Genomic DNA, 13720 nt, shown 5'->3' on the forward strand with positions numbered 1-13720 from the left:
TTCAATTGTTTCTGCCGGTCCTCGGGGCTGCGAGCCCGGCAGAAGCGGGGCTCGGAACGGGAAGCGGGGCTGCAACCAGACACCTCGCGAGCGAGGGCTGGAGACGGGGCCGAGCCAGGAGGGCAGCCCAGGACGTCCTGGTGCCCCTCCTCCGGCCAGCGGGCATCACCCTCCCGTCTTATTCTCCTAACAAAAATTAGAAATCCCCAAATTCCAAGCGTTTCTCTACCCTACAGGAAAGGGTGACGCTTGCGCTTGGAATAAAATAGCGTTCTCGAAGAGGTGGAAGTGGCGGAGGGCTCGGCGGCCCGACGCGCTGGTGGGAGGGCGAGGCGTTCATCTCCACTGCGCGGCAGCAGAGCCCGAGGTTTGGCACGCACGCTGCCGCCAGACGCGTGCAAAGTTCACGCAGGGACCTTGTCCCAGCCGCCCAAATGGAGGATGCAGCGCCGGGTCCTCGGGGGATTCTCCTCCTGCTGAGCCCCGCAGCCCCGCCGGGCTCTGCTGCGGCTGAGCGGATGCCCGGCTCAGCCTTTGCCTCCGTGCGATGTTTATCAACGCACAAGCGCTGGGGACTCCCACAGAAACACGAAACTGGGGGCCTGGGAGCTGCCGGTGGCGAACGTGGTGCTGTGGCACAGGCAGGGAACGGCCCCTGCGCGCTGCCCGCGGGGACGAGCCCTGTTCCCCCGCCTCGGCTCCTCTGCTCCAGCCAGCCGGCAGGCTGCTGCGAACGCTCAGCTAATTTTAGTGATACCGTTGTTATTTCTCAGCTGATTTGATGCTCTGCAGAGCAGACAGCTTCCTTGATGAGTTATCTCCCATCCAAACTCCCTTTCTGATTGCCTCTCCCCGGAGGTCACGGACAAGGGCAAACTCTCCAGTGCCTCTGCTCAGAGGCGGCGGGGAAAGGGAGCGAAGCGGCAGCGGCCACCGGAGCCCCGGCAGCGTCCCCGTCTGCACCCCAGCCTCGGCGCGGGGCGTGCTCGGCAGCGTTTCCCCTTCCAGACCCGGCTGCGGGGAGCGGGGTGCGAGCGAGGCCGGCCGCACGCTGCCGGGTCCGGAGGGAGATGGGGGGGGGGTGGGAAGCTCCCCGACTGCTGCGAGCAGCCCTGGGAAAGCAGACGGATGCAGCCCGCTCCCCCGAGGCTGCGCAGGGCCAGAGGAGTCCTCCAGAGAGCGGAATCGAAGGAATTAAGGGAATTAGGGTCGGGGCGGTCTGCTAGGGAAATGAGCGGGTAGTTTTTGAATTGTGGTCGTGCTGGTGGGGCTGCGTCCCCCCTCCCTCCCCTCCCAGACTACAAAGAGGTCACCGGCCCCCGGCCGGGGGTCAGCGTGCACCCCGGCCCCTGGCCCCTGGGGCAGAGCACGGAGCGATGCCGTGAGCGGGGAGCACAGAGCCCTGCTCGCCGGGCTCCCTGCCCTGCAGCCCTCCCGCACGGCCAGTGCCAACGGCGTGGCTGGGCGCAGGGCCACGGGCAGGCAGGGCAGGCAGGACAGAGCCCAGCCCTGAGCAGCTCCGGCAGCGCACCGAGCCCTGCAGCACCTCAGGCATCGTCGCAGCGACCGGGGCAGGCTGCACAGACCTCTCCGGGATGATGTATACACCAGAGACACGAGCTGCCAGCCAGCCACTTCTGTCTCTAAGCGACCTGGTCCTTAGGGCTGCGGGATTCAAGGGAGTAGCTCGGGCTTGGACAGTAAATTCAGCTCTTCTTGTAAAAGGGGAGCCCAAACGTTTGCATCGGAGGGCTGTGCAGAGTCAGGAGAAACAGCAAGCTCCCTGGAGAAGCACACTTCAAGCTAAATTATTCCTGACCTAACTAGAGTGGTTTCAGGATGGATAGAGCTGGCTCTCAGCATCCTGACGAGACCTGACGAGACTCAGCTCGGTGCCTGCCTCCATTTTGTAGTGCAGGAAACCCAGGACGGGCTGGTGAGGGCACCCAGCAGGCCGGGGCAGAGGGGTGGGCTCCGGCCGTGCCCCAGTCCCCCTTTCTGGCTGCTCCTGCCCTTTGGGGCCACGCCAGACATTCCCCTGCGGCCCAGGGAGGCAGCTGGCACGGAGCAGAGCGCGCAGGGGACTGGGCAAAGATCCCCTCGCCCATCAGCGATACTGGGCATTTCTCTGTTGCTTTTTTTCCCTCCCAGACGTGTACAGTTGTCTCTGTAGGACCGACTCGGTCTTCCCGAGCAGCCGCGCCGTCGTGCTGCCGCTGCAGCGCGGTTCCCGTGCCCCCAGCACGGCTGCTCTGCAGAGACGGCTCCTTCCTCGCGCCTCCCCGCGCAGGCAGACAGGGCTCTGCTTCGCCTCCGCTCCCACCTGCCCTCCCGTCCCCGTCCCCGTCCCGGCGGGCTGCCCGCTCCCACCGCCCCCGGCCCCTTCGCCCCCGGCCCCCCGCGGCACGCGGAGGGGGGGTCTCACCGCTCGGTAGGTTTTCTTCTGCCCGGCATGTTTGGGTGCTTTGCCCGGCTCCGACGAGCTCTCCACATGCATCGAGTAGATGATGTCAAAGAAATCTTCCACCACGGCCACGCGTTTCAGAGAGATGCCCTCGGGCTCCGACAGTCCATCTGCCCCCTACAACAGCGCAGGCAAGTTGAGTTAGTGTCAGCGATGGGTGACAGGGGTGACGAGATGGGCCCGGGGCTGACGCGGTTGGAGGGGGCAGAGGCGCGGTGCTCCAGCCCCGGGCTGCCTCGGGCACGGGGGACGTGGGGGATAAATTAAACAGCGCTCTGGGGAGGATCCTGCTGCAGCCAGGGCAGTGGCGGCTGCTGCTGTGCTGCTAAAGCTGCCAGTGAAACTGGGCCAGGGAAAAAAACAAGGGAAGAGTCCAGAGTGGAGTCACGACCAATCAATAAATCCAATTTTCGTAATTTGGGATGATTTTCTAGGTGGGGAACAGGCAGGGGAAGCTCTCTGGACCCGCGCGTGGTACTAAACCACCCTGGGAAGCCCTACGACGCAGGGCACCCTCGCCGCACCCCCGCCGGCACGGCTCAGCGGGCAGGACACGGTTTCACCGCGATGCCAGGATACGGCCCCTAAAGGAAGGCGACAGCATCGCCCTCCTTCCCCGCGCTGACCTTTCCGAGGCAGCCTCCCTCTCCCGCAGACGCAGAGCAGCTGAGCGCTGGCAGCAGCAGCACGGCTCTTTGTGTGCCTGGATGTGCTGGAGAGCAGGAGGCAGTAATTCTGCCACACGGCAGTGGTGACAGACTGGTGGGAGTGGGAAGTGTGGGGAGCAGTGCTCCTCCGAGCCGACTGGCACCGACGGTGTCAGCTCACGCTGGCAGGCCGCGCTGCGGCAAGGGGAGCAGCCCTTGGCACCCGGCAGCTGCTAACGGCGCGTCGGCACAAAGCGGGGCGCGGGGAGTGCCAACGGAGGGAGTTGGGGGCTCCGCTAACGGCTGGGGGGACGGAAAAAGGGCCAGGCTTCGGGAGGTCGCTCGGCTCCTTCCTTGAAAAAATGCCATTGCTGCATAGACAGCTGTATATATAAAAATATATATATTTATATATATGTATATATGCATATATGTACGGCACATCCCCTTGAGGCCTGCTTTCCGAAGAGGCGTGCGCGGACGCCGTCCAGCCGGCGCACACGCAGCCGGCGCGCAGCAGCCCGCGCGCCTCACCGCCCCGCAGACCGCCTGCCTTCAGCGCACGCCCACGGCTGGCAGCGCCGGCGGGGGCTGGCAGAGCTCTGCGCGCGAGGGGAGCCCCCGGCCTCCCACCCCCCGGGTTTTGTTGCCGTCGGCGGTTGGGCTCTGCGCATCTTACACGGTCTATAGATTGAATAAACGCTGTTCTTAAGCCACCAGTCAAGAGACTCTCAAAAATCAATCATTTAGAGGGACCGCCTTCTGCTAAGGACTATTTTCTTGGGGAAGAAGCAGTCTCCTAACGCAAAGCGCTGCCTATTGAAGTTGGCTGCTCACCCCCATTTCGGAGCAGACCGCCGCACTGCGCACGGGCGGCAGCGGGACGGGTCGGTGTGCTCACCCGGGACACGGGCACGAGGATTTTCCAACACAAGGCACCCCTGGCTGCCCCGGGGAGCGCTGAGCCCTGGATAAAGGTGGCTGTAACAAAGAGAATATTGAGAGCGAACACAAGGGGCAGGGTGGCAGCGCTGGCGCGGGGGGGTCGGGGAGCTTCGCCCGAGGGAGCGTCTTTGAGGAATACAGATCTAATTTCTTCTGTCACCGTTTGGGGAGTTTCACTTTAATCGAGGGCACGGGTATCCCCCTGCCAAGCAGGAGCGGGCATTAGGAGGCTTCCTACTGACCAATAATCCTCAGAGCAGGGTTGAAACGAGGATAATTACAGAAACAGGACAAAGGAAAATGCATCGAGAGAAAAGCACAATCAGACGCAACACCCAGAGCCCTCACAATTCAGACTGTAACCAACTCTCTACGCAAATCAGCATTTCCAGGGCCACCCCAACCATCTATTACCCTCCTCCCTGCACGGCCAGCGGTTCCGTTTCCTCCTCGGTCTCAGAACGACTGCAGTCAAGGTAACCTCAGGGTCTGGGCACCGCTGCAGCTCCTCTGCCCGTCCAGCGCTGCCTTCCCCTCCACCCCGGCTGGAGGCGGACGCCAGAGCCGCCTCCCTGACATCCCATTCCCCGCAGCTCTTCCTCCCCGACTCCTCGCAGCTCTCCGTCCCCTCATCAGCCTTCTGACTGCTCTCCCCGTGGTGATTGTTCAGCCCCGGGAAGCAGGTGAGATGCCAGCGGTACCAAAGCCGCTGGGTACAAGAGGCTGCACCAAGCCATCGCTCCTAGGATTACAGCGGTTTCTGGCGGTGGAGCCACGCGTTGCCCACGGCTTTCAGAGGACACGGGCACTGCAGCCACCTCTGCGAGGGGCCCACGCCCCTCCGGTTCCTCCTTCCACACCCAGTATCGCTCCTGAGAATTCAAGGCATGAGTCAGAGCCCGCAACACCTCAGCACGGCTTGAAAACCCTTAGAGGTTTAAAAAGCAGTACCAGTCCAGTGGGGAGGAACGATGGGAAGAAGGGATGCTCCTACCCCCGCCTGGTGTCGGGGCTTTATCGGAAGTCGCCTCTCCCCAAACCAAGTAAAAGATTCCAGGAGCAAAGCTCGGGCTTGACAGAAGCGCCGGGGAGCAGCATTTCGGGTGCTGAGGAGACAAAGTCCTTTTGCCACCTTGCAGCCCCCCCTTTTCCCTCCGCCTGCCCTGCATTACTCTGCCTCTCCCTGCTCCCAGTCCCTCCTCCTTCACCGTCCCTGCGCACCCGTCCCAGCGCCATGAGGGCTCTCTCCTCTCCCCTCCTCTCCTCCATCAGCTCTTCCCTCCCCAGCGCCCTTTGTCTTCCCCGTCTCCCCCAGCCCTGTGTTTCTTCGCTTGCCTCCTCCTCACCTCCCATGGGCCCCCACAGCCCCATATCCTTCTGCCCTCCGTGCCACCCCCCCTGCTGCTCTCCCTGTCCCCCTGCCCTCCACATCCCCCTGCCCTCTGTGCCAGCCCCCCCAGAGCCCCAGGCCCCCCTGCACCCCTCCATGTCCCCCTGCCCTCCATACCAGCCCCCCCCCCAGAGCCCCGGGCCCCCCTGCACCCCCGCTGCCCTCCACATCCTCCTGCCCCAGACCCCCAGCCCCCCCTGTACCCTCACTGCCCTCCCTGTCCCCCTGCCCTCCATGCCAGCCCCCCCCTTCACCCCCACTGCCCTCCCTGTCCCCCTGCCCTCCATGCCAGCCCTCCCTTGCACCCCCACTGTCCTCCCTGTCCCCCTGCCCCAGCCCCCCCCAGAGCCCCAGGCCCCCCTGCACCCCCCCCGCCCTCCCCGTCCCCCCGCTCCCGCTCGCCGGCCCCGGCCCCCCCAGCAGGCAGCCGGGCCCCATGGCTCCATGGCCGTGCCGGGGCTGGCTGCTGCGGCCGGAGTCGCCTCACGGCCCCGCGCCCGGGGAGCAGCGGCCATCGCCACCGAGGCCGCTGAGGAGCAGCGGGAGGCGACAGCCATTTCAGGCCCAGCTGTCCCGGGGCGGGCAGCGCGGGGACCGGCCATGCAGCCCCTGCCCCGGCAGCTTTGTTCTCGGCAGCCGCCCTCACCCTGCCCTCCCTCCCGCCTGCTGCTCCCGGGGCCCGCCCGGGCCTTCGCCCTCCCGCCAGGCTGGGTCGGCCCGGCTCAGCGGGAGGGGCCCGGGGCCGGGCGGTGCCATCTGCGGCGGCGGGGGGGGGGCGGCCCCCCCGCCCGGCCCGGGCTGAGGCCGCCGGCAGGTAGCGGGGTAACCATGGCAACCGGCGGGGCCGCGCGCTGCCGGCGGTAATCCGCTCCCCCGGGCCGGGCCGGGCCGGGCCCGCCGCCGGCGCCTCCTCACGCCGGGCCCCGGGCAGGCCCCACGCCCGGCGGGGCCGCGGGCAGCCCCCGGGGACAGGGCGGGCTCCGCCGCCGGGCCCAGCCGTCCCGCCCGCTCCGCGCCGCTCTGCGGGCCCCCCCCCCGGCCTTGCCCCTCCCCGGGCCCCCGCACGCGTCCGCGCCCGGCCCTGCCCGCGCGGCCAGCGCCTGCCCGCACCGCCGCGGCCCCGCCGCCATCCCTCAGCCGGCCCAGCGGCGGGGTGCGCAGCCGGGCTGCCGCCGGGCCCGGGGCCGCCATGCCGTCCCGCTGCCTGCCCCGCCGGCCTCGCCCCGACCCCGGCCTCCAGCCCGGGGCCGAGGGCTGAGCCGCAGGCTCCATCCCCGCGAGCCCTGCCCCAGCTCCGGCTCTGGTTCGGGAGGGTTTCACCCCACGGCAAGCCAGGCCGCCAGCACTCGGACGCCTGAGGGCCGCCAGCCCCTCTCTGGGCCGGCGGGGGTGGGCACCGGGGGGACCCAGGCCCAGCAGCCTGGCGGGTCCCGGCCCTGCCCTGCTGTCGCTCCCCGTTTCGGTGACACCGGCACCTCGGCCTCCTCCGGCGCGGCGGGCGGCTCCCCTGGGGCCCGGGAAGCTGCCCCCGCGTCGCTGCTCTGCGGGGAAGCGTCCCTGCTCGGAGCGGGGCCCGCGGGAGGGCCGTCGGGCAGCGGGTGCCGGAGCGGGAGTGGGGCGGGAGGCAGTGCCGGCTGCTCGCCCATCTGCCGTGCCCAGCGGCGGGCACGCTGCCGCCCCGGCCTCGGCGCGAGGGCGATACCCGCCGAGCTCGGCTTCCTCTGAGTCAACAGCCGCTTCCTGCCGGCAGAGCCTGATAATGGCTGCGCTCTGCTCCCCGCCCGGGAGCGGACCCTCTGCCCTCGCCTCTGCCCTCGCCGCCCACGTGGGAGCGTTCGTCTCGCTGTCTCCCAGCCGCAGCATCTCCCCCCGCAGCACAGAGTCTCAGCTCCAATCTCCCGCCGCTGTCACCCGCAGCCCTGGGACGCCCGAGCGGGGCTGCCCCTCAAGGTCACCTCCCTGCGAGAGGCAGCGCCGTTTGCTCCACCAGTGTCCCTGCCGCACGCCAGCATGGCCGCCGTCCCCCAGCCGGGTCGGGACTGGCGTTCCCCGGTCCCATGCCGGAGCGAGCCGCCCCACGGCGCAGCCGCCGGTTCCCCAGCCCGCGCCCGGCAGTGCAGCCTCTGCGGCAACCGGCCGCCCCTCGGCCTCACCGCAAGCCCTCGGTGCTTCCCTCCGCTGCAGGCGCAACACGGCCGTCGCAGGCCTGGTGTGAGATCAGCGAGCTGAGGTCTGTGTCTTATCTGCGCACGCTGCTGCTCTTTCCTCTGCAAGGTGCCTTCCTAATTGCCCACGAGTTGTGGTTTGTTCTAAGGAAATTTCTGTTCTTCGGAAAAAAATTATCAGCTGTAGCAGGGAGCGGACGTGCGCGGGAAAAAGCAGTTGGACAGAAACTGCAACACAGAGCGAGGTTGAAAACCCGCCGTGCCGTCAGCGACAGCCCCGCCGGGCGCTCCAGAGATGCCCCTCGTGCCCACCTCCCCGGCAGCCCCGGCTGGCTCCGGCGCCCGGCGCTGCGGGTCCCGCCGGCAGCCGGAGCGGCGAGCGCGTGGGGCACTGCCCACCTCTGCAAAGCCCCCTCCCGCACCGAAACGGGCGCTTTATTTCAATATGGACTCTTACAACTTTTGATCGAGAAACCGTTCTTGGTACTTCTCATCCCTGGGAAGTCAGCCCTTGATTGGCTTCTATATTTAGGTTTCTCCAGGGCTTTAGGAAGTTCACTCCTCATGGTATTTAGGTGTAGGATGAAAGCAGCTTTTGCGGGGGATATGTTAAACCACAGCAGGCTCCCTCTGCTAATGCTGCGAGGAGAAAGAGCTAGATTCCTCGAACTTCCCTCTTCCCCTGGTCCCTCCTGCCACGGGCACAGTGCGTGCCGTAGGGACGGGCACTGGGGACGTGCTGGGCTGAGAACAATATCAGCTGTATCGCTCATAATAAAAAGAACCCATCAGAAGAAGAGGGGAAATGCTCTCACTTACAGATTTTGCTCTTTTTTCTCCTGGAAATATTTTGCTGGGAAATTTTTCTGATCATTTTGGTTCGAAAACAGGGGAAAACTGGTTGCTAAAATGTTGATGCTGCTTCTCTGCGCTAAGCATTTACACGTCGTTTTGCACGAACCACCAGGCAAACACGACGCCCCGTCCTGCCCCTCCAGCTCCCGTCCCACCCGCTGCCGCAGCCCCGGCTCGGCCGATCAGCCGCGCTCCGTCCCGCCCGCGAGAGCCGGCTTCCACAGGGGACACCGGGGCCCGCAGAGCGAGCCACTTCCCCAGCGCTACGCCCTGACCGCGGCCGGGAGCCGGCAGAGCCGCGTGCCCGAGGCCCCGGCCGCCCGCCTGTGCCGGGCGCCTTCGCATTGTTCCCCTGCCCAGAACCGCACGCAATGCCGGGCTCCTTTTGCAAAGCAAATACTTCCTTGGAGGGGGAGCCCGGCGCGTTATTTTCAGCAAACAAAGCCGAGGTGTGTGCCTTGCAGCGGGGCGCGGGCGCCTCTCGCCAGCGAGCTGCTCTTTCGGCAGCCGCCGCTGAGCCGCCGAGATGGGTCCAGGCCTTTGCTCTGACCTCGGCTTATTCCTCTCCCGGCTCCCCGGCCTGGGAATGAAAACACAGCGGCCTGGGAGGGGCGAGCTGGGAAATGGCAGCCCTGCCTCCGGCTGCGGAGAGGCCCGGTGGGCTGCGGGTGGGCTGCGGGTGGGCTGCGGGGTGCTGAGGGGAGCTGGGTGGGTGCGGGTCGGCTGGACGCTGCTCCCCGGGGAGCGGGGCTGCTCCGTCCCGGAGGAGGCAGAGAGCCCGGCAGGCAGAGCGCCCGCTCCGACGCCTGCTCAGAGCCTGGCGCGGCTGCCCGGGAGGCAGAGGACATTTTGCACCGCGCAGGAGAGCGGAGCTGCCTCCCCGCCAGCACCGGGCTGCGTGCCGGCCGGCGGAGCCGGAGGAGCGGCTGGATCTGGCACACAGAGGGAAGCGCAGCGCTCCCCGGCAAACGTGACCCCGTGCCTGCCCGCCAGGAACGAGCGGGGAGCCGGCACCGCCCTGCCTGGGCTGCCTGCCTGCGCTGCCCTGCCTGCAGTGTGCTGCCTGCGCTGCCCTGCCTGCCCTGCCTGCCCTGCACTGCCTGCGCTGCCCTGCCTGCATTGCCCTGCCCTGCCCTGCCTGCCCTGGGCTGCCTGCGGTGTGCTGCCTGCCCTGCCTGCGCTGCCTGCGGTGTGCTGCCTGCCCTGCCTGGGCTGTGCTGCCTGCCCTGCCTGTGCTGTGCTGCCTGCAGTGTGCTGCCTGCACTGCCTGCGCTGCCCTGCCTGCGCTGCCCTGCCTGCCCTGCCTGCCCTGCCCTGCCTGCCCTGCCTGTGCTGCCTGCCCTGCCCTGCCTGCCCTGCCTGCGCGCAGGGTCCCGGGGCAGGCGAGCCGGCTGTTCCAAGGCAGCAAAGCAGCGGGTGCCGCGGAGCAGCCTTCGCCGCCGTCAGAGCACCGTTTCTCGCGGGGCTGGTGAGAACGGCGGCTGCAACCTCGTGAGCAGAGCACCCACCGACGCCCGAACGTCGCTCCGCGGGGCCGCGGTCCCGCCACCCCTCAGCCGGGGACCGCGGCACTGCCCGGCTCTGCGGCGTGCCGTGACCCGCGCCGGAGACGTGCCGCGCCGGGGCTGGCTAACGGGGACGGCATCACGGCCGTTGTTACTTGGAGGTTATTATAATGTTGCAGTATTTCTTACTGTTTTGAAATTGGCAGAGTTAAAATATGAGTTTGGGGGTTTTTTTTTAATAAATCTGCAAAGATGGGCAGCAATTTCTTAATGTCATTTGCGTCTTGTTTTAGGTGATTTGGGGGCGCATGCTTCTGGGGCAGAGAAATGGGGTGAAATGGGAAGAAATTGCATTTATGCTTAGAAGAGCATTTATATTCTATAGCAACCTGAAATAAATCTGAAACTGGAAATCTAAAAAATACTGAAAATGCATTGCTGCAACAGAAACTCAGCAGACGTTTAGAACCGGCCCTTCCTTGAGGTAACTCCTCACCGTGAGCCATCTCCACTGCGCCGGGGCGCTGAGCTAACGCAATCGCCACCCGAGCGAAACCCCTCGGGTGGAGGGGGACGAGGCCCTGGGAGCAGTGCCGAGGCTGCCGGTCCCCGCAAGGTGACCCCTCTCTTCCCGGGAACAGGCCCAGCAGGCAGGGCAGGCGGGCGATGCCGTCGTCCCCGCCGCGAGGGCACGCTGATGTCAAAACGAAACCGGGGAGGAGGAGGCACAGAGCCGCACCGGCAGCTCAGCTCGTCAGCGGCGAGCAAAATTAGGTAAAATCAGTTACAAACGACGCTACAGCGGATCAAGGTCAGGCCAGGCTGAGGCTGAGCCCTGGATGCTTGGCATCCTGGTGCCGGCTCCCTGCTCCCCGGCGGTTCCGAGGACGTGGGCCACAGCCGGCGGCTCCCGCGGGACCAGCAAGGGAACAGCCTCTGGGAAAAGGCGGACGGCTCGGCAGGCGTCTGCGGGGTCGAACGCCCGCGCGCCCTCCCAAAGCCCCGGCTCCTCGCCAGGGCAGGGCACTGCAGGGCTCGAGCCGTGCCCCGGCACCGGCGCCTGGCGACGCCGACCTCCCGCTTCACACCCCAGCACCCCCGCGTCGCTCGCCGCTGCGCCCCGCGAGCGGGCGCTGGGTTCGAGGGCGCGGCGCCTTCACCGCGGACGGTGCCGAACCACCGCGGGCACGCTGGGCTCCATCACCCCCTGTCCCAGCACGAGAACCCAGCGAAGCACGGGGCAGCCACCCTCGCCGCGAGCAGGCGCCCGCCATCGTCACCGCACCCGTCTGTCCTGGGCTGCGTACGCGGCTCTGCAAGGGCGGGGGGTCCTTCACAGCGCGTCGGGGGGCGCGGGGGAGAGACGTCGACGGAAATCTGCTGTGTCTCTCCCCGCACTCGGTTAAACCCCTCCGTATTCTGGGTGCCTCCACCACAACCACACGAGGTGGACCCCAACTGTTCCAAAACCCGAGCTCCGGTTTGTAACCAACACCGGGGAAGGATTCCCCGCCACCCTGGGGCAGCCCGGCCTCCCGACCGAGACTACGCGCGGGGGGAGCACAAGTCAGGCGTGTTCTTTAACACCCCGTCACGGGAACCCCCCCCCCAGAGACCCCTCCCCCCGGTCGGACACAGACCAGAACATCCCATCGCATCTGGCCCAGCGGCCGCCTCGCCGCAGGTCGGGCGCGCGTCGCGGTCCCCTCGCTCCTCTGTGGGACTGGGTCTCCAAACAGGGACGCTGCTGGGAGCAGGAGGAAGGGGGGGCGAACCCAACGGGGCCGGGAAGCCAGACAATGCACAGAACCTGCCCTCTGCGCGGGGAATAAATTGGCAGCTGACAGGTTATAATCTGTGCAGGCAGGATCTTCGCAGGAGAGGTGAAGGCTCCGCTGGGGGCCAATTGGATGGTTAATTAGGAGGACAAAGCAGAGGATTCGTGAAAATGTTTATGAAGCTGCGCTTGGCAAGGGAGCCTCTGCGAAACGCTCGCCAGAGAGGGGAGCTGCTTCGGGCGAGGAGGAGGAAACACGAGGGTGAAGCAGCAGAACCGCGCACCGAGAGCAACCAGCGGTGCAAATGTCCGTGAGCAGGACGGGGGATTCCCGAGCGAGCGCAGAGGCGTTCGGGGAAGGACCCTGTGACACCTAATTTTTCTAGAAATACATGGGCAGTGTCCTCCCTCTTCCTCCTCCCTCCCCGGTCCCCACCCCTGTGACCAGAAGAGCCGGGCAGCGCGGAGCAGCCGCGCGAGGTGCCTGGCAGGCAGCCGCGCCGCCAGCCAATCCCCGCGCCGCTCGCCGCGCAGCCAAGGGCACGAGGAAAGCAATTAAACCGAAGCTTTGATTAGGACTCACAGATGACTGCTTGTGTTAGAAATGCCTGAGCTTCTCTAAGCGTCTTGGCGGGGGCTGGAGCCGGCCTGAGCCCCCATCCCCTCCGCGGCGCGGGGCTCCGCGGCGGCAGGAGCGTGACGGATGCTCTCTGTCCCACACGCGGCTCCGGGAGCTCGGAGGTAGGAACCAGTTGCTAAGAGACAGGACTGTACTTTCCAGCCCACATCCAGACCTTTGTCACCAGCTCAAGGGCTTTCTGCTGGATCAAAACGCCTGGCGCAGGTGAGCGGGAGCGGGCAAGGCTTCCCCCCAGCCTGGCAGAGACACCGGGTCCCAGCGCGGGAGCCGCACGGCCGGCACCAAACCGCTGATGGGAGCAACAAGCCCGAAGCGTCCCCAGGGGACGAGCTCCCGCGGGCCGGCCGCCCGTCCCAGCGCCGGGAGCCTGCTCACCCGTTGGGACCCGGGCACCGGCGCGGATGGCACCCGCAGCACCGATACCCAGCGGGTTTGGGATGTCTCGACGGCGAGGACGAGTGGATGACTCAGGGCTTGCTTTGAGATCCCTCCTTCAAACACGAGCCAAGAGAGGAGTCCCTGACATTATTCTCCTTTTTTTGCGGGGGTTCCTGACGAGTCTGAGTTCACTTCCAGCCCAGCGACTCCCGTACACAGACCCATCCCCGTATCCGCAACCGGAAAGCCCAAACCCTGAGCCGCAGAGACCGACTCACCCGGTCTCCCCCCAGAAGAACCCCCCCCGGCACAGAGCGGGTCCACCCGAGCCGCCAGCGTTGCCTCTGCCTGCGCGCCGTGGCGAAGCGCGTCCTGCGGCTGCCGAGCCGAAGCGGGGCAAGGGCAGGAGAAACCGTTCACGCCGCGTCTCGGCTTCCCGGCCGTCGCTCTGCGCGAGGCCCCGCACGGCACCGGTGAGACGCCGCCAGCCTCCCGTTAGCCTCCAGCCGCCGCCGCCTTCAGCGCAGGCGCGCAGGAGCGAAGCCGTTACACCAAACGCCCGCTCTCCCCGCCTGCCCCGTACCCCCGCACACCCCGCCGGCAGCTCCCGCTCCGCACACCAGCCGCTCCGCGCTGGCACCAGCCACAGGAGCGGAGATCGGCAGCACCGTGACACCGACGCCAGCGTGGGCCAACAGATCCCTGCCCTCGCCGCAGTCAGCTCATTAAACCGGGCACCGAGACGCCGGGGGGCCCTTGGCCCATCCTGGTGCAACTCTCCAGACGCGGGCGCAGCTCATAGGAGATCGGGGAGGGCGATTGCTGATCTGCATGAGACAGAGATGCGAGCACGCGTTGCTCGGCCACGGCAGCGCAGGCGAGGGTTTGCGGAGGCAGCGCGTCGGCGCGGGACGGGCGAACGGACCCCCCAGCGACGCTGCTCCACGCCTCCGC

At 66.9% G+C, this 13720-nt stretch overlaps 1 protein-coding gene across 1 annotated transcript in view; it reads right to left on the bottom strand.

The window, feature by feature from the left end:
• NOL4L (nucleolar protein 4 like) overlaps positions 1–13720 on the bottom strand; it is a 68367-nt gene that overhangs the window by 47701 nt on the left and 6946 nt on the right. Inside the window, exon 2 of the mRNA XM_075438347.1 lies at positions 2426–2581. Within this exon, the coding sequence (XP_075294462.1) occupies positions 2426–2581 (156 nt within the window). The remainder of the gene's footprint in view (positions 1–2425; positions 2582–13720) is intronic.

The sequence above is a fragment of the Opisthocomus hoazin genome, chromosome 18, assembly GCF_030867145.1.
Source record: "Opisthocomus hoazin isolate bOpiHoa1 chromosome 18, bOpiHoa1.hap1, whole genome shotgun sequence".
Taxonomy (NCBI): Eukaryota; Metazoa; Chordata; class Aves; order Opisthocomiformes; family Opisthocomidae; genus Opisthocomus; species Opisthocomus hoazin.